Source organism: Mycteria americana, chromosome 8 (genome assembly GCF_035582795.1).
Source record: "Mycteria americana isolate JAX WOST 10 ecotype Jacksonville Zoo and Gardens chromosome 8, USCA_MyAme_1.0, whole genome shotgun sequence".
Taxonomy (NCBI): Eukaryota; Metazoa; Chordata; class Aves; order Ciconiiformes; family Ciconiidae; genus Mycteria; species Mycteria americana.
Window position 1 is genome coordinate 46208954 of NC_134372.1, and position 27059 is coordinate 46236012.

The 27059-nt window shown below is 46.2% G+C and overlaps 1 protein-coding gene across 1 annotated transcript; it reads right to left on the reverse strand.

Annotated features, from left to right (window-relative positions):
- Positions 1–5064: 5064 nt before the first annotated feature.
- COTL1 (coactosin like F-actin binding protein 1) lies at positions 5065–26928 on the reverse strand. The gene is made up of 4 exons (XM_075510917.1): positions 26766–26928; positions 26411–26493; positions 16158–16315; positions 5065–6431 (listed from the first exon to the last, which is right to left on the reverse strand). Exons 1-4 carry the CDS (start codon positions 26840–26842, stop codon positions 6321–6323), a joined length of 429 nt encoding a protein of 142 aa, XP_075367032.1. The 5' UTR covers positions 26843–26928; the 3' UTR covers positions 5065–6320.
- Positions 26929–27059: the final 131 nt, after the last annotated feature.

Sequence of the window (27059 nt, forward strand, 5' to 3'; positions counted from 1 at the left end):
TTCCGTAGTCAGACTTCGTATAAGTTTCCTCACATGAAACTTCTCCTGGTGCGTAGCAACCTAGAAATCAATGTGAGAAGGCAGCATTCACACCTTCGCATACGGGCGATCTCACCACAGCTCCTTTGCTCTCAGCGTCTCTGACTCCGCTGAGGACCCCTCTGAGACCAGTTTGATTTCTGATTTCGGCAAAACACTTTCCTCCCATGAAAACCGACGTCAGAATGAACTTCAGTGGGCCAAGATTCAACTCTTATTATTTTTAAATCATGTCACTAGTATACTTACTGGAGCCTTGCCCTGGGTGTAATAAAACCTAGTTTAAATTGCCGACGGGCTCAGCCGCTGCCTAGAACAGCTGCATTGCTGTAATTTGCCAATAGGATGTATTACATCCTGATTACAGTTTCCGTTGAGCGATAGGCCAAAATTACAAGGCAGAAATGTGGCTAATCATGATAAAGGAGATAAGTCTATTCATCTACTGCCCGCATTTAATATTTGCAGAACAGATGCTGTTTGTTCTCCTTCAGCTGCATTTACATGGAAACGCGCTTTCATTCTGAAGATGTCTTAAGGTTAATGAAAACCCTTATTGGACATTGTGATGGGGGAGGGAGGGAGAAAGGTTTGGAAGGTTTGGATATCTTGGAAGGTTTCTCTTTGTTTCCCAGTCCCGATAAACTTACACAAATCAATCTGTTGTTGTAAGATGAGCAAAGTGAGCTACTCCAGGCCAGAAACAGATGCCTGCGGAAGCTGAAGACACCGCGTTTTTAGCAGATGGATTGCCAGCATAGGTGCAAATCACACTAGGAAAGACTGTACCACTCCAGGGATTAAGGCCTGAGTGGGCTGTGAATGGTCTTTTATTGCACTCATTCCCACCAAGCAATACGCAGTTCATCATGCTGCAATTAAACCATCTCTTTCAGCGTTTTGCCTCATTGGGCCATAAAGCCAAGCCTTAGATGAGGACTGCATTAACACATTGCCCCCATTATACACCAGAGAGGTCCCAAAAGTGTGAGATTTGGGGGCAGAGGAGGCCTCACTTCATAGCTCAGTAAGAGAGATATTCCACTTCCACAAGGCCATGGTTCCAGTCCGGGGAAATCTGTGAGAGATCCCCCAGTCCCCCGCTGTCAGCCCCCAGCCAAGCACCACCACGACTGCAAGAGATGCAGCGCCAGGAGTAAGCGGAAGCGCGTCCGCCGGGGACGAGGCAAGAAAATGAGCTGCTGTCGTCACGCCTGGAACAGAGCTTATAGCTCATGTATTGACGGCGATTAAACAATGTCCCTTTTTGTGCTGTGTCGCGGAGCACTGAACTGAGCTAGACTCGTACTGTAACGCACACAATATCTTGCATCTGCCCTTCACCCCTCTCTGCAGCTCCTCCGGTGCCTTGTTGCTAAATAACTGCAAGGATTCAAGCTGGAGAGATTAGATCGCCCCAGGGGTCCGTACAGCAGAGCCTACTTAACACCAGCCAGTAATCTGGCATTACGCACTCGTTGGGACAGCAGTCTATAAAAACACACGCAGAGCACGCCGGCGGTTTCCATGGGCCGGTCTGTGCGGCCAGGGTTGCCTGGTTCAGCTATTTTCTATTCTGCAAAGGCCCACCTACTCCTCGGAGTGAGAATTTGCTGTTCCTGTGTTGCAGCCTGCTGTGACTCAGAGCAGCCTTGCTGTCTCCCATGCTCAAACCACGACTTCGCCCCTGGGTACCGAGCCTTTTCCTCCCTGATGGCTACCATGGCCTCCTAAATGTCTCTTGGGGAGTCGCCCATTCACCCTATCCCTTACCACCATCTGTCTGCACTGCATAAAAGCCCCCCAGTCTGGGCTTGCTGAAATGAAGATATCTGCTGCGTCTGACTCTGTATTAATCATCAAGAAGATTTTGGAGGATATTTCGCTCAGCTCTGTTGCCCCCTCCCTGCTAAAATGGATGCTGCCTCGTATCTGCTGCACTCGTAACGTGGAGGAATAGAAAAATCCTTCGGCGATGCCAAATATAAAGCAGCCGTTGAACCGTTTCAATCTGTTCCTTGCCAGACACAGCCCCCAGCGTGCTGTCGCTGCCGCTCACGCTCTCCCTCACTTTGTCGGAGGCAAAGCCTGCCCGGCCCCGAGCCCTGACATACGGCAAAGCCCCCACTGAGCTGCGGGGCGAGGGACACCGCAGGCTCCGGTAACGCAGCCCACAAGCCTTTGTGCAGCAGCAGGTCTTTCAAGCCTGATGAAAGGGCTTATAAGGCAAAACCGGGCTTTGAATACTAAATGGACACAGAACAGGGCACCTGACTACATAAAAAAATGAGAAAGAAAAGCCGTGTCTCATATGGTCATTAGCATAAATCCCAGGATGGAGCGTTATCACCATTGCTCTGATAAGGTGAGGAATGCATATATTAAGAGGCTGACTCCCCAGGCTGGGCTGCGGGGCCCTGTGACACATGGGCTGCTATTTCTGCTTCAATTCCATGGTAAAAGGCCCTTTCCTAAACAAGGGTATTGTGCTCCAGGAACGACAATTTATACTGCTGCAGGTCTGGTTTATACTACTCTTTCTGAAAGACTCTGAGACATCCTGATGAGAAGTATTACAGGAAAAATAGGTATTCTTAATTCCTTCTTTGTCTCCACCACTCCGGGTGCAAAATATAGTCCATAATAGAGTCCATAATATAGCTGAGCAGAGCATCAGCCACTTGCAGACATTCAGCTACACTAATGTGCTGCGAAAGATGATACTGAGGAGGCCTGGAGTCTTAAAATAGAGACAATTTCCAATTTGCGTTGTGTTATTGTGATATGCCAAGCGTGAGATCCCAAATGCACCACGAATAATTGGTCTTATGCTTTTACTCTTCATGTCCCATTCTTTCTTCTGCTCAATTTTTGTCTATTGTTTCTTGCATTCTTAATTATTAGCAAGGAATGATAATGCATGCAAACACTGTGGGGTAAATACTTTTCCAGCCAAGCAACAGCAGACCCCAGAGATAAGTTTTAGCCTGCAGAGCAGATTATGAGTTACGCCGGGCGCGTATAACCCCTGTGACTAGCTGAGCTGCTCCTATTACAAACATAAGGGTTTGACATAATACCAATAAAGTCACTCTCTTGAGGAAAATGAAGACCGTTCGGTAATGCTGAAGTATAATCAACATTTTAAAAACAAAGCCATTTAATGTCCAATTCAGATTACTCTTGCAGGAGTGATGAGTAGGGAGGGAGGGAAGCATTGAGTTCTTGAAACACATTTTGCCCCAAACACTCCTAGGCAGCCACCTGGGACGTACATTCATCAGCTGGGGCTGGGGCTGGGGTCGGGGCTGGGTGTGTTTCCAAGACATTCTTTGTGACAAAGATAATCTTATATTTGACTGAGGGTTCAACAAGCACAGACTTGATTAACTTGGCTGTTGCAGTGTTGTTAGAGGAACAGGACCATACAAACAAGAACTCCCCGGTGGGTTTTTCAGAACTGACCCGACTGCGGTCCAGTGAGGCCAGAGACAGAGAAGCAGCAATGCTTTTTGAACTTCTCATACTGTTTTTTCCCCACGAAGTTCTTCAGAGCATTAGCAGGATGGTATTGCTAGGTAGCCTGCCCGAGAAGATTAAATTGAGGCTGAAAACAAAACCAAACCCCACTACTTCTCTGTTATTAGTATCATTCATTAGGATCATTTTTTCCTTAAGGATTTATCCTGATGTCTTATCACAAATGACTAATTCCTTCTCTTCCTCATTTTTCTCATGTGTTATCGAATGTTGCTCATGCAATAGCTGTACTAGCGACTACAAGCTTGATATTCCTGTGGTCAAAACAGGACCACATGTGCCAGTACACCACAGAGGCGATTCAAAGAGGGAATATGGGATCTCAGATGTTCTGCGCGCTGGACTAAGGGCAAATGGGATGGTTATCTTGTATGAGTACTTTGGAGTCCCACTTCAAACCACTGCAGAAGTCAGGAGAAAGTCCAAGGGATGGACAAGCCCTGTGCTTCCCCTCCCAGCCCATCCAGCCACCGCTGGCGAGTCAGCCCCGGATGCAGGGCACTGGGCCCCAGCAGCGGCTGTCAAAGAGGGCACGGAACAGGCACGCCTGGAGAAGTTACCTGGAGGAGACAAATATTTAGAAAGGATTTAGAAAGTCTTTAGAAAAATACTCTGTGGGAGGCATAGGCTGACGGATGATAGCAAAGCAACGGAAGAGGCCAGGGCGATGCCTTCACTTCCTCCATCCCTGGAGCCAGCTCGCCAAAGGCAGCACAAGCGCTCCGCTTTGTCTTGCTGAGATGCCTTCCAGCGGCCGAGAAAGCTGTTTTGCCTCTGTGCTGAGCTCTTTCTTGAGCAGCGCATCAAACCCCACACCACAGCTGGTGCTGATGAATTTTGTGCGCTATTACTGCCAGGCTTCAGGACCAGACCGAGACTGCTGTCTCAGCACCCCACAAGCTGTCACGTAAAAGTTTATCATGGTCAACTGAACCAGTAAGGCAAAGCCTCCGAGCATCGCAAGCTCTCTGCAAAGCTCTTTCCCATTAGTTATGCCTGTCCCTAGTGTTAATCCTGTAAAAAATAACCATTTCCCTTCTTTCAGGGCAAGTTTTAGTAAGTTCAGTCCAGAATTGTAACGCCCCATGTAACCCTGTGCAGGAAGCTGCAAAACTTCACTCTGAAAGTGTCGTTCTTGCTCCCAAATCTGTTCCTGACCTCTCTCCACGTATTTTACGTGGGTGTGAAATTCTCTTTGACCTAATTACAATTCCCACTTGGCATTTTGGCGCTGGAAATTTAGATGTAGAGCTGCTGAACAAAAAGTGTGTCAGATGCACTGTGGTCACCTCTGCCTTTCAGAGCGGAGACGAGCAGACAAGGGCTGCAGGCACCGAGATCATTTTACATTTAAGCCAGTGTTTAATTCTCCTAATAGCCCCAAGATTGCAAGAGCTCAAAGCCTTACACCCAGGATTAAGAGACCTCCTAAATATAGGCTTGTAGTTGCAGGGAAGGTAAAAGAACAACAGAGTTGCCGAGAACTGTTCTTGAAAAACATTTATTTCTGTCATGGGTTTATAGCGCTGACTCCCAAGCCCCAGTACAACACAGTTTCCCCCTACACGTAATTCTGGGGACAGTTACCTTTGATGGAAAAAAAAAAGCCATACAAAGAAGGCCCCCAAACAAACAGTTTTGTAGCAAACAAACTGTGCCCAGGTTATCGCTGGGCCTCTGCTGTTGAATGTTTCATCCCGACCGGGACAGAGCTGCCCTGCTCCAGCCCTCGGTCGCAGCTGCAGGATGGTTCACTGCCTGAAGGCCCCAAATAACTGAAGATGTTGCGTTTAACTGCAAAAAAACAGGGGGGACATGGGCAGAGAAGGCTGCTAGGATTCAGCGGCTGCCGTTTTTGCAGACATCATTTTAAAAAGGAAATCTATGCTTTTCAATTTCACTTCCTGAGCCCCAGCATTAGGAAAGTCAAATACAAACCCAGAGACCAATGTACACAAAATAGTGAACAAGTGTCCAGACATTTCTAAGCCCCTCAGTTTACTGTGCTATGATACCTCCAAAACCAACAAAACCCCCACATTCAGATCATGTTGGATCTTATTTTTAAGAGGGAGGGATAGAGATGCAGCATATAGAATAGCAACTGTGAAGCAATGTTTAAGGCAAATTTATTCCCATGTATTACGAGTCAAAGAATTTTTTGTTTGTTTGCTTCGTTGTTTAAGCTGTTAGATAACACCTCAGCTGGACATTTAAGCTTAGACAATTTAAGCAAAATTTGAATGAAGTCAACTCAAGTTGATCTGAGCCTAGAACAGCAAAAACTATTATTCCCAAGAATATCAGTCAGAACAAATTTTTAAAAAATTAAAATAATCAATTTTCAGAACTCCTCCAAAACTTTCTCCCCTCAGAGACCAGGTTGAGCCCAACTAAAACACACAGACATGCACGCATATGAAGAAGGACACAATGGCAAGCCTCTACAAACATAATGCTGAATAGGACCAAAGCAGAGCCAAACCTAAATTCCACAGATGCGAGAACAGGGACAGAGTTATGAGTAAAAAAAGGGGGGGAAAAGAAAAAGAGAACCCCAGAGAGGGATGTTTCATGAGATGAAATGGAAAATAAAAGTCTGCTGTATGCAAAGAAAGGGAGTTCTTAGGTGCACACACAGAAAGCTGGGGGTTTCAGTTGCCTCATCTCAGTTGTGTTAGTTTGTTGTGCCTTTCCCCTCCCTTGGAGATCCAGGTGATGGTGCCAGGAGGTTCGTGCGTTCACTCAGTCTGTGCATCATAATTAGCCCCCCCTGCTTTCTTCAGCTCGTTCTTGATGTAATCCTCATCCAGCTCTTTGTGGTCACTGATCACAAATTCTTTGGCAAAGTTCTGCAAGAGATAAAGAAAAAGCCTGTTAAAAAAGGGGATGCTTGTCCAAGTACCTGAATAAAGATGGGTTACCCAGCTTCCATGGCTGTATGAGCTGCATACCCTTATCTGCTGTGGTAGGGATAATAAACAGAAAGCTGTGGATGGGACAGAAGACCAGTGATGGCAAAACCCAAGACTTAACCTGGAAAAATTTTATATGGCTACTTCTACAGTCACCGGCTGCAAGACCCAATCCTGCCCTATGCAACAACTTGTCCTAGCGATAAATGCACAGTAGTATGCAAGTAGTATGCAAACTAAAAAGCTCAAAATTGTTGACCTTCTAAGTGCCACTGAGCCTCAGCATAATCTTGGGCAAGTCACTAATCCTATCTGTGCCCTCTTTAGGACCCCTTCTCCTAAAAAGAGGAGAACAGTGCTACACCACAGTACACTACAGTATCATACCCACCAGCTGATAGGAGGATGCTTCGATTAAAGATTGAGCAACACGCAGATGGCACCAGGAGCAAGTAAGTCTACTTCAGTAGATTTACTGACTCCTCCTCTCAACTATCTAATATACATCATGGCCAAAACAAAGATACTGTACTAGACAGGCTGCTGGTGTTGTTAATAGGCTCCGCTATGCTCTGTGGTCTAATGATCCAAAGTGACCTTTAAGGACACGCTTTATTAATATACTCGTGCACTGCAGGGCAGCTATCTAGCTGCTTGAATGCTCTTTGCAACTTATGGGAGCTGGGCAAGCCCTAGGCAGCATGCTGGGATGTGAGGCTGTGAACAGAGAAAACCTTTCTCAGAGCGGATGGCTGTGACTGGGATCCCACGGTGCCTTCAGGGCACTTGTCAGGGCAGTGTCACTGCAGTCAGGGGTTTGCTCCTTTGCGGGGCTGTCCCTCCTGCCTCGTAGCAAGGGTGGCACGCACGTCTGCGCACAGACAGTTCAGCAAACATGCACAGTTGCTTCTTGCTTTAGCATTTTCCTTCCCTTCCTAACCACAACTGAAAACGCTGCATGTGTCTTTCCCTTCCCCCCCAGGTTTTATACAGCGTGAAAAACACAAGCATCCATCGCACTCTGCGGGGCCAGGGACAAGCCGACAACAACAAAAAAATGAATTAAAATCCCAACAGCCCTGCTGCAATGTGTCAGGAAAGCTGCAATGCCTGGCTCCCTGGGCAGCGAGCCCCCCGAAAGGTGACGGAGGCTGCCAGGGAGAATGAGGCGATGCTTTGAGAGAGAAGCCGTCATCTTGTCCGGGTCTCCCCGGCGCTGGAACAGCCGTGGAGGGGAGATTTCTAATTGGTTTCAGACTCTAAGCCATGGGAGAGCTTTTTATTTGGCAGCGTCTCAAGGGTCTCAGTTTGGGATCAGAGTTGGGTAAAGGAGGGGGTGGAGAAGGATTCAGCTTGAAACAGCCTCAGCACCTCTTTCATGCGGTGGAAGAAATGGAAGGGAGAGCAAAACAGCTCCCTCCCCCACGCCAGTCTCCCAGGCTGCGGCTGATCCTGTTTCACACTGTAGGAAATCCTCACTACCGAAGAGTTGCTTAGGGGGGAGAAAAAAAAAGCTTATACCAGCTACGAGAAGCCTTGTCTGCTCTGCTTTAGTTTATGAGCAGCTCAACAAAGTCCTGAGAAATAACAGCTGCTTCACAGCACCATTTTGCTCCATGCGGCAATGGTCGGCTTTTCTGGTGTGAGGACAGACAGACGTTACAGGCACTCATCCACGTCTTAGCAGAGTTCAGGGAAAAGGGGAAAGAAATTGTTTATTTAGAGGAAAAAAATCCTTTTTTTGAGATGGGAAATGAAGAGGCAAACTGCCCAAAACATCAGATTTGGTCATGCTCACAAGTGTCCTGCTTCCAGATCTCCTGTGGGAGGTCTCTGCAAAGCTCAGCTCTTGCTAAGACCAAACAAAGGATTTTCAACTGTTTGATGCTCATTGAGGTGTGCTACCTACATGATTCTTGAGCTGAGCCTTTTCAATTCCTTTTCTACGTGCTAACAGGTTTAACAAATTTTTCTTCAACTCAGGAAGCAGATTATCCAGGACTACCCGACTTCAGTGCTAGTCTTCGCCCTGACTTTAGTGAGAACTGAGGCAGGCCCATAAAATCACTTCTGAGAGGGATTCCATGAAAAGTGTGTGTATTTTATAAATGCGGGGAGGGTTTCCTTCAATGCCCACTCTGCAGAATCCAGCCGATTCTGAAATTAAAACTGCAAGTTCGCTCATGCATGAACAGAGGGAAACTAAATTATATGTATCAGATAGTAATTATAATTACTCAAATGTCTTCTCAACTAGACAGTTATCCAGATGATTCCTGGGTGATGATCTGTGGGCACCAGCCACTATTTCATGTCAATGCCACCGAGACACCTTGCAAGGTTTGAGCAATCTCCTCCTAGCAGTGGCCAGATGGGTTATGTTCCCAGCCACTCTTAAATATCCTCTTAGCTGACTGGGCCACCTCTTGTGCCAGATTTGTACCCTCGGAGTGCAATCTGGGTCACTGCTATTAATAACTCTTTGCTTTATTCCTTTCTGCTGGCAGGTGCTGTCAGGGGCTTCTTTGGTTCTTCGCGCCGGCTCTTACCCACCACGATGTCTCATCACACCTGGCCCCGAGGGGAGAAGCTGCCTCCAGTGAGTTTGCTGTCTGGAACCCCTGATTTCAATATCCTGCTTCAGTATCAGCCATAGCCTCCCTCACCACTCTGAATTCACTGTTTGAGCTCTTTGGGGTTGAGCTTTTGTTCAGGGTGCAAATCATAAGGTGAAGGGAGGCATATAAGTATTTTAGAGACAGCTGAAACTGCCTCCTGTGTCGCCAGGGCAGGAAGACAGGAGGGGCTCCGGCTCTCAGATCAGGAGATTGGGCACCCATGATCAACAGCACCACTTTTCAGCCAAGGGCCATCTTACCCAGAGTTCACTCTTTTTTCGTCCCCACTGAAATTGCCAGAATGTAAAACCGCTCCCAACTGATTTAATTGGGTCTGATGTTAGGTAGACCAGGCGATGGTCCTTATTTGGCATGACTGTCATCTGCCATTATAAATAACCCATCACAGCAAACCGGCTCCTGCAAAGCATCAGGAAAAATCCTAGCTTCAAGCGGCTAACAGCAACGCCAACAGGCATCCCACTTCAGCCAGATTTCTGCTCTGCCACTAGATTTTCTTTCTGCCCTTAAGACACTGGGGTGGGGAAAGTCCCTGCTTTCTCTTCTCTCACACATAGCGGTATCTAATGCCTTTCAAGAGAACTGCAGAAGTTATAGCCACCTAAGGCACAGTGCACAACTCTGATGCTTGGGCCCTCGCTTTGCTGACATGCATCTTCATTTTACATCCTCCACTTCCTTTTCTCTTCTCCTCCCCCCATTCCCAAGCTTTTTACAACCGCAGCAAGCCCTGCGAGTGAATTCCAGGCTTTGTATTCACCCCAGAGTCACCAGCAGCCTCCAGATAACAAAAACAATGATGCCATTTATCTTTATCACTCTCACAACACAACACTGACCACAGTCTCTTTGCTTTGCCTCTCAAATCATTGAACACAACGTAAAAAATTAAGGTTTACTCGTGGTTCTTCAATACACCTATCTAGCACGTGCTTCACTTTGTGCCTGGGTAGCAGAGGGTCACAATTTTGCAATCCAATCCCCTGTGTCAACTTCCATGTGAAACTACAGAGAGAAAGGGCTCCAACCATGCAGGTCAGGTTGCCAAAAGTGAGCCTGCATCTCTCCCTGGGAAGCATGAAATTTGTACAGCAGCTCAGTCCAGCCTTTCTCTTCCAGACGACTTTATGGGGGGGGGGGGAAGGGTGGAGTAGATTTTCTTCCTATTCCAAGCCCTGAATGTTTAGCATATGGGGCCATAAAATTTCCCTAAGCTGGCCAAGGGAAAATCTGTCTGGTGCAGATACTGTACCCAAAAGGTCTGCAGAGGCCCTTATAAATCCCAGCATGGGTAGGCCTGAAGCCAGAAGGAAAATCCGTGTATTGTCTACAGACACTTGGGTTCTTAGCAGCTAGGGATGGTGCCAGGTAGTTGAGCAGCTTCTTTCTGTTTTTATTTACACTGGGGCTTGCAGCAGCCTCCGCTGATGTTCAAAATCCTCAGTTCCACTGTGCTTAATGTCACCACTCCCATCCACTGATCATCTTATTTTCAGTGCAGATGCAGAGGAGATGACATCTCCCATGTTTCTTTTTCAGCATGGTATGAGCCCTAGACCTGGGTTCATCGGGGAGAAAGGACATGTCCTATGGCTGCAGCAGAGGTATATTCTAGCAGGGCTTCTCTGAGTACAAGGAGAGCTATAAAGTGACAAGCACCTATAGCTATACAGTACCGCTGCCCTCCACTCTACTCTGGCTACACCAAACCCGGTCCTGCGATCAGCTGTCAGAGTCCAAGCTATCAGCAAAAACCCTCTCTTCAAATTTACTCCTTGCCAATTTTCACATGGACCAGTTCCAGCCACTGGGAGAAGCCAGTGGCAACCACGTCTCTCAGCCATGGGAACTACATTTCAGCTGATCTGCAAATTCTTCCTATCTGTGCTGCATCCCACTGGGAAAGTCACAGGGCTGTGTGTCAGATGTGGGGTGATGGGAAGCTGCTTATTCTGGCCTAAAGAAGTTACTTATAAGGTTACCACCTTCTCTAGACTAGGACTAGGAGTTCTTGTAAATCCGATTCCATTTGGTATGGTCATTACAGTAAACCAAAATAGGAAAAACAGCCAAAAAGAACAATTCTGTTTGCCTTCCCAGCAGGATCTCACTCACCCTCCTGAGAAAGACTGTCTCAAAGCCACTGTGACTTAGCCATTACCACGTGAGTTTGATTTTCTGACTGCCTCTAACAAAGCTATTAAACCATCTTCTCCTTAGGCCACTGTACTAACATGAGAAACCTAATGCACATACGTGGAGTCCTATGTGTTGTATCTGTCCCGAGACCAGGGACAGCAACCCCATAAGTGGGTCCTCCCTCGTGAGGTACCAGCACCAGTGCAGTGAGGAATCCAGAGGAAAAGAGAAAGGTGAACAAGAAAAGATCTGGCCATCAGCTCCAAAGCAGGAACTCAGTGAACTTGTTGACATCCCTAAAGCCAGGCAAATTCTTCACCAAAAATAATAATGAATAAAATGCCACGAATATTTGCTCACAGAAACAGAGCTGTTTTACCCTGAATATAATTTAGGCAAATAATAGAGCACATGACTTTGTGGGGGCAGGAGTGCTGAAGAAAACAGAGAAGAGTCAAAATGCATGGAAAATAAGACAATCTGGCAAAGGTTGGGCAGTCCCTTTGCTGAGACAGCCCTGCAGGGGAATTCAGTCCCGTCAGGAAAAAGACCTCCATGCTGCCTAATGAAGGGTTAAAATCTGCTGGTAGGAAATGCAGTCATGAAGGGCAACAAGTTCACAGAGAGGAAGCAACACTCAGAGGGAAACCAAGTCCTGTTTTCAGTTCTTCAGCATTTACATCAAAATTGGACCACTTTAGCACCAGTTGCCACTCCCCAGCCCCACCACCGCCCCACAAACGTTGTGCCTGGGCTTGTCCGTACTCGAAGAAAAGCACCGTCACGTCACCCTCTGCCTCTCAAAGTGAACGGGGCCGTTCACTGGAAGGCCTGACGCTCCTGTACTTCAAACCCATAGCTGCCAGGTTTCACCTTGCAGGAATTTTTATGGCTGAACTGAACCTCATGCTGGCAGCCGTTCCTAGCCATGACAAGCAGCTTACAATAGCCTTGATTTCTGGGCTTAAGCTGACCGACCTGTTTCTCCTGGGCCTCTGGAATAAAAGAGGTCAAAACAACAGCCCTCAGAGCACAGAGAGTCTCCTGGATGGATTTGTCCATTTGTCCATCTCCTGGATAAACTAAGGCTGAATGAGCCACAGCTTATGCATATAAAGGAGGTAAAAGGCAGAACCATCCTTACTGCCAGGGACATAAAACATGAGTTTAAGACCACCTTTTGGATGATCTCCTTTATAGCCAAGTAGAAAATATGCCCAAAGCCTTTCCGTTCAGCTGGTATCTCCTGGCAGCTGGGTACGACCTTGGCGTGGGACCTAGTGGCAGCGCACAGGGATCAAACTGCAGCTGCGCCGAGGACACAAATGCCGTGGGGTCCGCTGCACGTGTGTAAGCATCTGCCAGTTCACCCACGTGCACAAGGTAAGACACGCTACTGCTGATGACAAAATAGGTGCAGCCTTGTAGTTTAAGCCATCCTGGATAACTGTTTCATAAAGTTCCCCAGCTGTTAAGTTTAGATCATTCTAGATCTAGGTTTAGACTGTACCCCAGAAATGAACTCCCAAACATCTTAAGCAACAGCCTGCAAAGCACGGGACGTTGTGTGCTACTAACCCCCACCCTTAGGTCTGTCCTTGGCCTAGACAGAAGCTCAGCGGAGAAAAAAGATGGGATACTGCATCACCTTACTCCATGTCTCCATTTACACAGGAAAGTCTCCACACGTTAGTACTTAGCTATACCCTTACGAAGATATAGATAAATACTTGCTCCCCATCCTGGCCTTACTTCTAACCTGCTCTCAGCTGAACTACTTGGACCAGGTCACAGGCTTGAGCCAAGATTTCCAGCTGAGGTAAAGAGGAAAGGATGGAAAACAAATGGCTGTGAAAAAAAGCTACTGAATGTTCCTTAAATGCAAAATGCATTTTTCTGCAATCCAAAATAAATACAATAAATGCCAAACCCATTTTCCAACAACATTAAAGAGGTAATAAGGACAGTCCCAAATAAGCAAGACGACCTGATTCTCAGCTAGCATAGATCAGGAGAACTATGGCTATTTGCACCAGATGAGATCCATCCCTGTAATTTTACAGTTATTACAGCTAAAAATCGATTGTCCTTTCTTCCTGAGAGATTTTCTGGCAACCTCCTCCGCTGACTATCAGCATGGCTTCCCAAGCCACCTCCCTGTAGATTTCACAGCACCTGCTCCCCCTTCCAAGGGAGGAATACAAAAGCGAGGGCAACCCAGTTCCTCTCCTTGCTTTACAATATTTCATCCTTTTGTTCACAAGCCCATAATCTACTCTTCAACAGTTAATGTCCCTTACGTTTTCCTTATGGCAGGTGCTTCTAGGAGACCGTTAATAATCACCATGTGTGAACGCTCTTTATTCTACAGATGCAACACGGTGGGTTTTGCTTGCTAGGCGGTATTCAAGCTGTCTGTCTTTCACTTTGAGTGTCTCGGTGGAAGAACGTTTATCGGTGTTTGTTCAGCTTTGAGCGGAGCTCAACCGTAGCTCATCAATGCATCTACAACGTAGCAGAGAAGATAAAGCAGACCCCCCCTCACACTGGAGCTTTGGTCTTAAATAGCGAGCCACAGTTAGCTTTTGCAAATATCACAAGATAGTGAGAGCCTTTCGAGTTTTACTGAGGGCTTCTCAGACCGAAGAGCTGTTGTTCTGAAATCCCAACCAATCACTTCTATAGATGACGAAATCAAAGCTGTTATCTGCTGTACAAAAAGCCTCCTTGTGCCACCCTTCCTTGGAAGGAGAGCCATGGCGCACAGGGTGAGTGCACCTACGGGCCATGCACGTAACTAAAACTGCAGAGAGCCAGACTGCATCAACAGCCTAGATTCTCTTCAGGATCTGTAAAGAAAAAAATTCCCACTTTAGGGTACTACTTATTCCAAATGATGAACCAACACTGAGTCAGATGCGTAGTTTATCGTTACAGCAAACAACCAACTGTATTTTTCTATGTATAACTCACATCTCAATCTCTGTAAAAATCAGCAGCAGTGGGGTGACTGGGAATGTACTTGAAGGTCAAGAGAACTAGTAAGAGTGAAATAGCTCTGGGATAAATTCCCTCCACTAAATTTCAGTTGGACTTTCTTGTCCTCTTCTGTTTTGACAGATTATCTGCAAGGTTACATGCATAAAAAGAAGAAAATAGTTCTGCTTTTATCCCACTCCACTCAGAGGGATTCAGTGGTACATGTAGAACTATTCGAAACAGTTGTCAAGATAATTTCTTATGGAAAGGAGATCACCATTGACATTACATTCAGAAATGCTTTGGAGCGGGTTATAGACATGGTTGCTCAACAAAAGTGAGTTAGCTCAATAAAAGTGAGTTAGCTCAATAAAAGTGAAAAGCCCAAGTTGTATTGTTTTCATATTTTAGTACAGAGTAATTGGAATATGAAAGCTTTTAAGTAACAACCAAGAATGGTTAATGATGTTCCACCAGATTATTAACTCGTACAGACTACTAATTGAAGATGAAACAAGTGAAATTGCAAATTATATGTGACAGACCTGAGGGACAGATCTTAGAACAGCATTCAGGAATGCTATTCAACTCAACAGGAATAAATTGTCTAAACATATTTTAAAAAAAATCTTGGGCTTAGTGACTCTTATATGAATCATTCATTAGTACTCTATAATTTCCTCTTCAGCTACAATTACACAGTTTCAGCTGCTTCACATGAACAGAGATTTGCTTTCCTATCTCTCAGGTGTCATTACAGAAGTTCCTATTCAGAATGGACCCCTCCGCGTTGTTGTCATTTTGAAAGATTTAGCACCAGTGCTTATCTTCTGGAAGGATATGAATTTATTATATTCTTCATGCTTCTTATCTAAATATAATCTTCTGTATCATACAAACTACCAATGAATTGAGGAGGACTTCATTCTCATCCTTCATATTGTCCTATTGGGAGATTGCTTTACATAGGCAAGAGCAAAATTATTGAGGGAGATTATTTCAATGGTCAGCCTGTTCTCCAAGCGCACAAGAAAGACCATTTCTCGGGCATTGGAGAGCTGGCCCTAGGTTTAGTTGAAAGAGCTAATCTTGTTTTAAATAATTCTTCAGAGGAAACATGCTAAACGTTAGCATCTTCTCCATTAAAGTCAGCTTTTCGGCAGCAGTTCTTTGCAGCCTTCCACAATTCACTTCTCTCGCGGCTGTTGCTTGTTTTCGCTCGCTTGGACTGAGCTTGGAGCCCAAGAGAGCAAGCTCGGCTCAGAGTGCCCTGGGAGGCCTTGACAGAGTTAAATGATAAGCTCAGCTGGGGCAGGCAAATTCAAGTGAAGCCCTTCCAAGGTGTGTACTAAGCACATTTCTCTTTTTCCCCGATACGCCCAAAGCCAAACAGAAGACTATTCAAATCTAGTTAGCTATTACGAGCTGTTAGTTAATTGGTACTGATGGGGACTTCAGACTTTAGTTGATTAGGTCCATGGATTCATTGTGCCGAGACAAAAAACCTCAAGAGAAAAGTTTAAACAAGGGTGTGGGATTTTGTGTTTAATTTTACCTGTTTAACTTAATACTATCTTGTTCTCTACCATTCAGTATTATGTTATTCCTCTATCAAGGAAGGAGATGGGAAACATCTTAATGGTGACAAGGAGGGGAGTGCATATATTCCCTCTTCACAAAATAGTTAAGACAGCCTTAAGCTCAAAGGTTCTTCTTTATGCCTGAGTGCTCAAAGGGCAGATGTTAAGTCTTCCTAGTAGGAAGACGGGCAATAGGAAACCGTCTTCTTTTTAAAGGACTAACCACTAAGTTGAAGGATGATCCAATCCTTCCCCCTCTCTTACCTCCTGTTTGTAGAGCTAAAAGCGATGAGAACTGGTGGTTAGAAGCAGAAGGAAGAGGTTACCTGTACTACTTCTTTGACCAGAGTCTTGTCGGTCCCAGTTTTGGCTCTCTGCAGGCCACTGACATCCTCTCCAATCCAAGTGATGAGGGCAAACTTGACTCGCTTGCTCATGGCATCGCCAGTGGTGAATCGGACAAAGCCAAACAATCGAACATCATCTGGAAAGACAAAGCAACAAGGGTAAAGTGATTGAAAACAGAAACATCCCTGCCTTGCCATTTTCCAGGGTGAGACTATTGCTCTCGACTTAAAGACCAATCAAGGCACTTACGCTGTGTTACAAGAACATCGTTCTGGATTAATGGGGCAATACAGGGGCTCTGCTCACATGCCCTTCACTTGCAAGGTGCACTTTGCCAGTGTTAGGTCTGCATCTTCCTGGGGTGCTCTGAGTTACTGGGAGGAATCTGGCTGTGCCGGCCACCCCACGCCACATTAGTGTGCTGCTAGTGAGTTTGGAAATGGCTAAAATACAGTCAACAGGCAGCTCAAGAGCACAGAGCTAACCCCAGTTACGTTCAGCCAGATCATTCATCTGCAGGTCACTGGTCAAGAAGGGAAGAAAGTGATTTCCCAGCATCTCTTTCTTACAGGATAGCAGGATTAGGGTCACATTTTATAACATATACCCAGAAACTGGCCATTGTGCAAATCTGATCCTTTCCTTCCCTTCAGCAACATTTCTGGCTCCCTTGTGGTATGAGTTTACAAGAAGGAGGGGAGAAGAAGGAGCAAAAGAAAAACCTGCAATTACTTCCCCAGATGTGCTTTTCTACTCCTTCCAAAGGCCTTGGATTTTAAAACTGTTCTGATCTTTGTTTCACAGCTGGTTTCTGCTATATCACTCCAGAGTTATGTAGTCTGGCCATATGTGTAAAAACCTTGTTAACTCCTTGTCTTGAAGAGTTCGTTCCTTCATTGCAGGGTGACTCATCAACCGAGGCAGCCGGACACCTTCATGATCACAGGCACTTACAAAGCGTGCGATACCATCCACTCATATCCCCAGCCTCGGTGGCATGCACGATACTGGAGCTTTCAACCAGGATTGTGCAGAAAAGCAGAGCAGATGGACAGTTGTGCAATCGTGGAATATACCTGATCATAGCTACTTTATCTGTTATAGATCACTCAAGACCTTTTAAATGAAATGAGATGACTCAAAGTAGAAGAACAAACTTGCTGTTTGAAAAGAATCATGTTAATCCTGGTTACACTTGTCGTGACCAGTTCAACATGTTTTATAGTTACTCGCTGTCTTGTCTACTGCCAGGTGAAAACGCAGGCTCCAGTAACGTTTGCCAACATCCCCATCCTTGGATCCGTTACAGCATGCTCCATGAATGGTCAGGACAGCCCCAGGAGCTCCGGGGATAGGGGAGAAGCAGCTCTAAATTGCTCATCCTCAGAAAATAAGCTGCTAGAAATCAGTGCAAAAAAGTGGGATTTTCTCTGAAAGCTGACAGATCTCAGAGCTTCTTTAACGCTTTGTTTTGCCGAAGCGTGAGTAAAGACAACTTCACCTTGATAAAAGGTAAGAAGTTTTTAAGTCTGAAAAACTCCCACCTATGCTCTCCCTATTTTGTTCTCTATGCACTTTTTTGCCACTGACAGAGGACTACTGGGGAAAAATGGAAAATGTATGTGGGGGGGATGTGAGCCAGTACAGTGTTTAAAACAAACTCCTCTAAAGAGTTCAAATTTGAATCAAAGAGAAAGAAAGAGATCTTACTCAAAAGAAAAATCCACATGGATCTTTGGAAGGAGAGTCGTGTGTCAACAGTACAGGCAAACAAAACTTCTCTTTGATACCCTATTACTGGCAAGTTCAGGAAACGCACGGAGAGACTCCTGTTTCTGACAGTAAATCCTCTTCCCAAGATTGATTAGAACCATAAATGAACCGACAGCCAGGAAATACCCAAGGTGAAGAGAGACAGTAAATCCCCTAACGTTACTATTAACAGTTCTATGAAAAAACCTTGCTTTCCCAGATCTGACAGCAAAGGAGGCCACGCTCTGCTAAGAATTGTACTGTGGTTCCTATGGGAACACAGTGCTGAAGGCACTTTAATGTCAAGTCCTGGCCCCTACTATACTGTAACCGTGTCACAGCCCTTCCCATGGACCCATCACTTTCCACCTTGAGTATGTAGGTTTTTCATCCCTGCCCCTTCTACCAAAGGCTGTTTTACAGATCCTGAAGATCGCTTTGGAATATGCCCCTTTATAATAAAGGTAATGCAAAAATATAATGAACGTGAAGAATTCCAAGTTTTTCTGCAGTGCTTTTTCATAGCAACGCAGAAAGGAGGTTGAAGGAATTTATCTGTCAGCACGAACTTTAATTTGACGTGAACCCACAGACCACTGGCAGCAGCAGGATTTGCTTCTCAGTTGAAGAGTTTGAGCGCTTTCCTGTCCTGTCTGAAGCAGCTCGATCAGTGGCACCGAAGAGAGCCAAACGCAATTCCACATGGGCTTTTATCTATTAGATCACCTATTCTGCAGTGACTATGAGCAACTCTTACATCATCACGGTAAGTCGCAATAAGTTTAATGAACAATTGAGGTTAGACGTGGGGCTCTGAGTCACTGTCTTGGGCAGAATTTACCTGGGGCAGGTTTACCTGTGGGGGCTTGAAAGGCTACACCCGCGCTGCGTGCTTTCTCCTCCTGCCTCCCCGTGGAGGTTGTACCCCCACGGGAGGCAGAACGGGCTCTTCAGCTGCCAGTTTTCAGTCCGGTGTATTTAATATGAACTACCAATACACGATGCTTTAACTTGATGTGCCAGTCTGTGAATTGCAGCAGCCGAGGAGCATTTCAGCAGCTGCAGATAAAGCCAAGAGGGAATGTGAACTGGAGCCCTTAGCAATTAACATGTCTCTCTTCCTCAAAGGGCAACAGGGACAGACGTGGAGATTTTTAGCACTAGTTCAGCCTGGGTATGTGCCCCTCCAACTGCAGGTCAAAATCCCCAAGCAGAAGTGGTTGAGTTTCACAATTAGTCTGAAGCATGTTCAGAGCGATAATGGGATCAAAACACAAGTTCTTTTATACTCCCAGATTTCCTCTTTCACAGTTTAGTGGTTCTACCCTACCAGATCACCTCGCTGCGCTGGAAGTCATCAATGCCATCAGCGCCAACTCCCCTAGAAATCTCAAGGCATTAATATCCACCACCACCCCTTTTTCACACAAACCCATTTACAGTGGTTTTAGGAATTGCTGGGTGTGTATGTGAGTCTAACAAATCATAGAGAGACAGCAGATTTCCTCCGAAAGAGGAAATCCTGCCCAGCTGTATGCAACCACCTTCCTAGTCACTAAGCCATGAATTTCAGGGCAGAGAGAAGGAAATAATAGATCTGGGTAGAACGGAAATAGCAGCTTTATTTGAGAAGATCTCACAAGTTACAAACAGCAGAAATTAACAATGTTAATTCCTACTAATATCGCTACTCCTTTAATTAAGGTTGTACAGCAAGAGAATGGGCTATACAAACAATGAAAAGTACAATGAATGCCTTAATGAGCATCACTTGGTATTTTTCTCCAAACCCCTTACTTATCAGTAGGCAGGATTTTCCAAATATACTGATTAAGCTGCCCTTGGCTGTCAACAAAGCTCGATGCCAAGCTGCAGAGATTTCCTTGATGGTATTTTCCTCTTTTGCATCCACCCAAACCCTTTGGTTCAGCTGTAGCAAAAAATTCCCCATTAGATTAAAATGCACTGACTCATCAGTAAAAGATAATAGCTGCAGGAAAGAAATACACTGTCAAAAGCTTCACGGTTCTTAGTCTTACAGCTCTGAATGGCCAAGCCAGAGACATGCCAAGATAAGGCCACCGCTCCCAGCTTCACCCGCCTGCTAAATCAAGGTCACATACAGCAAGGCAGCTGATGGAATGATCTGCTTTTGTGTTCTGTCCAACAATGAACTACTGATGGCACGTGACAGGTTTCATGAAGGATTTATTTTGTTTGTTTCAGTGGGATTCATTTTAGATTAATTTGTCAATTTTCCACCTCTTCAGTCATCCCTGTAGTCACGTAGCTGTAAGTGCAGACAGAAAATCCCCCCTACCTCTTACTGTACTATTTTTTCCCTCTTTAACCCTCTGTTGAAGCCCATATATCTCTGCCCTGCACCATGCAGGCATGTTCATTAAGTCATCTAAGACAAATACAAAATGTTTGACCTCAGGACCATAACCACAGGGCATGCTGTAGCTGCGGCATCAACCTAACCCATGTAACCCGGGCTGGCCGACATGAGTACAGGGTACTCGGGACACAAGTGCATGGCGAGGATGACCCCACACTGACTTCTCCAGCTTTCTCTGGTCCAGTGAAGCCACCAGCAGCGGTTCATCAGAATGAGTTGCTGCTACCCCAGCGACACTGGTCCTGTATGGGTCTCTCTCCTGACCTGGGTATACACTGGAGTGCAGAGTGGGAGGAAACAGGGGATCCAGCTAATCTTTGTTCCCCTTCCCTGAAGGAAGGAACGGCTGCGTTAGTCGGCCAGAAGTAAGGGCCAGGCAGGCCCCAAAACAAAGGGCATGCAAAAGATGTAACGCTCTTCTTCACCTACCCTTATGCCCAGCACAGGATGGTAAAATGCAGACCCGCAGCCATGCTATTTTAATTAAGCATCACAAAACTAAACAATGCAAAGAGTTACTATTTCAGTGCAGAACTCGAGCTGTTGAGTTACTCGCACAAAAATTAATGAGAATATTCCCTAAAACAACCTCCTGGCCATTGCAAGGGACAGTCTAAGCCACAGCTCCAGCTGGCAGCCAGGAGATGGCTGTCAACCACATGCCATTCAGCTGACCCTCCCAAGAGCACGACTTTCGCAGCGAGCAGGGAGGGCACAGGGGCGGGGAAACGCTGCAAAGACAGTGTGAAATTCCCATAAGCCATCCATGGCCCCAGGTCTTCCTTTAAATAGATATTAAGGGAAAGCAGGCAAGACGAACATGAAAGAGGAAAAACAAAAGCAGTAGGAGACTGATTTACAAAGCCCATTTTAGCAACTTAAGATGTAGCCAAATACAGATAAGCACCTATCTCATTATACGTCCTCGTGCATTTTTACAAATCTTTCCTACAACCTAAAGTGCCAATGTAATCTTGGTGATCTCTCAACTCTTAGCTCCTAAATTTTATATGCAGGCCAGGCTTTATAGGACAATTGTCATAAGCCCAGAAGAGCTTGCATTTGTCTTAGGAGCCGATTCCATTTCTATTTTCTTCCTAATATTTTATGCCAACCAGAAATGATTTTATAAGGTATTTATTTCAGACCAAAGATTTTCAGTTCTTCCTCATGCTGAATGCACAGTGTGGTCTTGGTCTGATGTTTTTAGACACACGAATAACCATCCCGTTTCATGCTGTCATTGCAATTATTTATCTGGACTGGGGCTTTCCAAATAAAAGGCTCATTATTTCTTTTGTCAGAGAGGCATTGAAAAACAACTGTTCACATGTGGCATGGGGAGGAAACACAGTCTTCCGACCTCTCCATTACTTAATGGCAGAATACACGCTTTAAAAAAATGGAAGTAAACCACAGACAGAGACAATGCAATGCTCTGCTGCTTCGTAATACAGAAATCGAGGCAAGCTGTCCGGTGCAGTCAGGTATTACTGACACACACAAAAGTTGAAGCGGATGTTTTTGACCGGACTTTTAGTTCAGTATCTCAGTTGTATGTCATTCTACTCTTCTCAGCCACAGCATCACCAGCCCAGTTATGAGACTTTGAAATTTAAAACAACAACAAGAACACCCAAGAGCCTTCACATCCTTCCATACAATAACCTTCAACTCTTATCTGTGTTTCTGGCTTCAAATCCACCAGCTCAGCTGTTTTTTTTTGAAGTGTACTGATGGCACGTACTACTAAACAGCAAATTAATGCTACGTCTGGATCCATGCCATCTGCAGAGGCAAGAGCTGTAACTGTGAAGTAAAATGGATCAAAAGCCGTGAATTAAGTCCTTGTTTAATGCAGAGGTAATCTGTGCTGTTAAGCCCAACCAAAACAGTCCTTAGCCAGAAGACACAGGGGGTGTCTACACTGTGTTTAATGACCCTGACACAATTAATGTCCTCAACTTTGGTCTCCAGACTCCTTGGGCCAGCCAAAGGCCAACACGCTCACATACATTGGTCATTATGTAGGACTGCAAGAGGAAGTGCCACCAGCGGCCACCTCCTCATCATATAAAGACTTTACTGTGCCAGTGGTTTAAACCAACCTCCTTGACTTTACTTTGGGATAGGCTGGAGGGGAGGTGTTCACACATCTGGGGCTGGTCTTTAGAGGACAGAGAAGACTACTGCCTGAGACTAAAGCAGAGCCTGCTGCCTCCCAGCCAAAGTGTTTCAGTCGTCTTGTGGCCTGACACAGACCTTGACAGCAACAGCATGATAGCGACTGATATGCAAAAGTCCAAGGTTCAGGCTGTGTTTGCAGCATAATCCTGCGACCCTGAAAAAAAAAGCACTGAAGAAGCTTTTCTTATCATGTTTTCTTCCTTTAAGAGTGGCAACTGCTGTCCCAAACAGTGGGATGGGAAAAGGATGATAGTTTGAGTATGCAGTTCCTTCAACTTTTCTGCTAGTACGCAAAGCTTAGTAAAGAGCTTAGGAAGAAAAAGCTTCCACCCCAGGGTATAGGTAACATGTAGGTCTGCTGTGCAATGCATATCCGAGAGTAGAGCAGTGAGAGTGATGAAAGCCGCACAAGGCGGAGCGGGTGCAGCAGCAGTTCCTGGCTCAGGGCATGGGCCTCACTGCCTCAGGAGCTCAGCATCTCGGTCTGTCCCGTGTTCCTTCAACGGCAGCCCACCGAGCATTGCTGGAGGTTTGCAGAGAGCTGGTTTCTAACATGGTCTTTTTGAACTGCTACTTCCATTAAAAGAAGCAATTTCAGTTTCTTGCTTTTCCCTTTGTCCTCAACCACTCTCGTTCCCTGAGGAGGTTTGCAGGATCAGTAATGGGTTGGGCCACAGTCTGCATGAAAAGGGTTATGTATGGGGGGAAGAAAAAGCTTCTTCCATACAATGCTGCTACCAACAACCCCCTCCAGCCCTTCCTAACCTCTGTCATTGCACAAGGCAGGATATCCACCACAGGCAAATGTCTTCCAAACTGGTACAAAAGACCTTCTTGGTCTCAGACCCACATGAATTAGCACACGCTGACACCTCCTGCTCTGTAATTTAATGCCCTGGGGGGAAGCAATATGTACCACATGCCGAAGGTGCTTTTAATAAGAATGGTTATTAAAGAAAGCGGGGGACACAGATGTTTGCCACTCAGAACGGCACTGAAATAGACGGTGCAGAAAGTAGAACAGAGCAAGCTCTGACGGAGGGGCTTGGTGACACTTTGCACGCTGAGGATTTCAATTCCAGCTCCCGCTCTCACCTTCAACCACCAAATTATGCTCAGCTTCTACCAGAGGCAGCTGCAGCACTTTGTGCCTTTAAGGGCAGTGTTTTTCACAAAACAGGAATTCGAAACAAGGAAGGAAGTTTATTCTAATGCCAGTTTTGTTAATCTTTTAATCACATTTTCCGAAGCTGTTCACATTGATAGTAGCTCTTCTCCCCTCCAGCAAAATGTAGAAGGACATGGAGTGCAGACCAGGAGGGAAGAGATGTAGCAATAGGAAGGAATAAGATTTAGCAGCTCTTCCTATCCCTTCCTACTCTTTTTTACTGACTGTGTTTCAGTAGAAATACTCCAACCAGCTCCACTTTATAGTAACATTTGGCACCTTTCTTCCAGATGGGGAGGAAAGCTCTAACTTCACTGCTGGCACGAGCCTTGTTTTCCGACTACGTCGAGTGGTCCAGGCAAAGGGGTGCTGCACAGATGGAGGCACCGAAACTTCCATCTCGCTTCCCCAGCTGCTGCACCATAATTCGCGGGCAGAGGAAGATCCTTTCCAGCACTTAGCCAAGCACCCTGTACCTGAATTTGCCTGGTTCTTTAAGCCTCCAGCAACTGTGTTCCAGAGGCAGGTTTGAGGATAACCTCTTGCCTCTGGTCTGCCAAGGAGCAGCCCATACCGGGTGATTGGAGAGGGAAGGAAGAGGGAAAGGGAGCAATTGAGTAGCTATAAAGGATTTAGCTCCACGCTAAAGGCTAACAATAGGCCACAGTCTACCCCACAGATGCCCTTTATTTAACCCTTCCCTTACCGTGCTTATGCCTAAATTATGCAAAATTTCCTTTTTGCTGTAAAAATGCTTCAGTATTGGGGCCAGCTTGGCACTTTGCTGGGATAAGACAAGGTTTCCTTAAACTCTGCTTTAATACCCTGTTTATAAATAAGGGTTTGGCGCATGCAAACGATGGCAAGAAAACAAAACTGGCCATATTCCAAAGTGCAATATGTGCCTCCATTAGTTGTTATATGCATCCTACCCAGTCCAACCGGTGACCGCTCTCTGCCAAAGCCCCTCTGCCTGCTTAGCCACTCGATCAAAGTACTCCCTTTGCTACAGAAGGGAAGATAGGAACTGTTCTTGAGAGGGTGCCACTCCAGACAAAACATTAAAAATCAGTTCAGGCAAAATAAGAGATGGACTCCTTAAAAACAAGGAGAGAAAATAAATGGGGAAGGTTCCTCTGCAAGCCTCAGATGGCTGGAGACGCTGGAGACGCTCAGTTATCTTGGCCACAAGAGGAGACAGAACACGGCACTTGGATACCGAAGCTGTTCACCTCCCAAGGAAACTACTAACCCTTTAGATAACACTGGCATGAACTTCAGAAGTCCTGAGCCCTCGGTTCCCCGCATGCCAGGGAATTACTTTTTTCCTTATGTTGCCCGTTAAGAAGAGTTGGGTGGGAAGGAGTTCTTGCGGTACAGGGTATCAGCTCTTCTGACATCAACTACAAGAGGATCCTTTTCGGTTTTGCACAATTTTCCCTGCAAAGGTCTCAAGAACAGCTGGAAACGAGTAGCCATGTTAATCCTAGTAAGAACCCACTGCAAATGTCATAGCAGAGCAGTCTAAACCTTCTTGATTCAGTGGCTACTTTCCAAGGACTAAAACGTCTTTTTCTCCTATGATATTTATTGACTGATGAATATCAGTCCAGTCCTGTCCTCATGTAAGTTACTGGAAGTCCTCCCCTACAATACAGTAAAATACAGCCAAGCCCCAGGCCTTGACAGACCAATTTGGACAGGCACTAGCGTTTCGACAGCTGTGGGACTCTGACTACAATGCCTCCAGGACTCGCCCCACCTCGAGAAGGGAGAGACTGCTCAATACGCAATTCCTGCGCTGTACAGACACATAATTCTAAAAATATCGGTTAACCGTAGTACTTGACTGTAGAGTAACTAGATGAGTGCGGAAGGCTTTGTCTGTTATAGTCCAGTATTAGTTACAAATGCTTCATATCTCATGTCACTTGGTGACATTGTGAAACAGCAGCCAAGACAGGGGGAAGAGCTATACAATTCCCCCCTTGAAGTCATTTTGAGAAAAATCAAAGCCTGCTTTTGTAAAACATGTCAAAAGTTAAGATCAGATGAAGTTAAATCTTCATTTTCCCCAGGCTTTGTTCCTCCTGCTAATATTCTACAACCGACAGTTAAACAATCGACTGCCACGTTTAAACCTAGAGCCGCAACTGTTGCGGTTGTGCAACGCCACATATACGATTGTTTTCAGTGCTGTATTGTTCGAGCCGATCTTCGGCATAACCACTCTCTTCTCAGGTTTCATATTCTTAAAAAATCCGAGCAAGCCCTCTAACTGCAGCTACTTTAGCGCTATGAATACAATTTACAGAAGAATTCTATTGCAAAATGATCTGTATGACCGCATCTTTTTAGCCACACAAACTGAGTCTTTTCTGCTCTTCAGCAATGCTTTGAAACTGCAGTGCTAAAGAAGGAGACCGTTGCTAATCGAGCCTTTTATCTTCTTCATAACCGAGAAGCGATGAAAAATTGTGCAAAGTGGGGAAAAAAGCCCAAAGGACCTGAAGTCTAAGGGTGAGACAAAGGACTGGCTGGACTATGGACTTCAGCGAGTTGCACTCTGTGGCGGCTGGAAACCCGATCATGCGGGACAGGGCGGACGTGGGGAAGCAGCAGCCCGAATTCCAGTTTCCCCAAGTTTTCTCCCATCCTTTCCCCCCTTGCACCGGGCAGCAAGAAACACGGTAAGGTGCCAAAGCAATCGAGACGGAGCTTACCTGTGCACTTCCTTTTAAAGGTTTCATAGTCTACCCCTTGGTCTCCAGGGACGATTGTAGAGCCATTGTATTTAAAAGTCACCCTTTGGGAAGGGGAAAAGAGAAGGGGAATAATACATTTAAAAGTCACCCTTTGGGATGGGGGAAAGGGAAGGCGAATAATGTATTTAACAGTCTATGGGAAAGGAAGAGAGGCGATGGGGAGGAATATACTGTAAAAAAACACCCGTTAGGAAGGGGGGGAAGCGGAGAAGGGGAATAAGGTCCATAAAAGCCACCCTTTCGGGAGCGGGGGGAGGCGAAGGGGAATCACGGAGCACCGCCGCCCCTCCGGGAGATGCCGGCGGCCACCTACCAGTTCACCTCGGTGGCATCGTCCCTGACGAGGTTGTACGCCTCCCTGCACGCCTCCTTGTCGATTTTGGTGGCCATGGGGCCGGCCGGCCGGGCGGCCGCGCCGCGGGGGGGGGGGGGAGCGCGGAGCGGCGCGGAGCTGGGGGGGGGGGGGGGCGCCGCCGCCGCCGCTGCTGCTGCCGCCGCTGCCGCCGCACCGCACCGCACCGCGCAGCGCCGCGCAGTGCCCAGCCCGCTGCCGCCCGCGGCCCGCGGCCCGCCTCCGCCCCGCCGCCGGCTGCCAATGGCTCGGCGG

Bases quoted from the DNA above. Each gene is read 5' to 3' on its own strand.
- COTL1 (XM_075510917.1), bottom strand. From the start codon at position 26,842: ATGGCCACCAAAATCGACAAGGAGGCGTGCAGGGAGGCGTACAACCTC. The intron at 26,494-26,765 runs GTAGGTGGCCGC...CCCTTCCCAAAG, and splicing joins GATGCCACCGAGGTGAACTG to GGTGACTTTTAAATACAATG. The intron at 16,316-26,410 runs GTAAGCTCCGTC...TTGTCTTTCCAG, and splicing joins CTTTAAAAGGAAGTGCACAG to ATGATGTTCGATTGTTTGGC.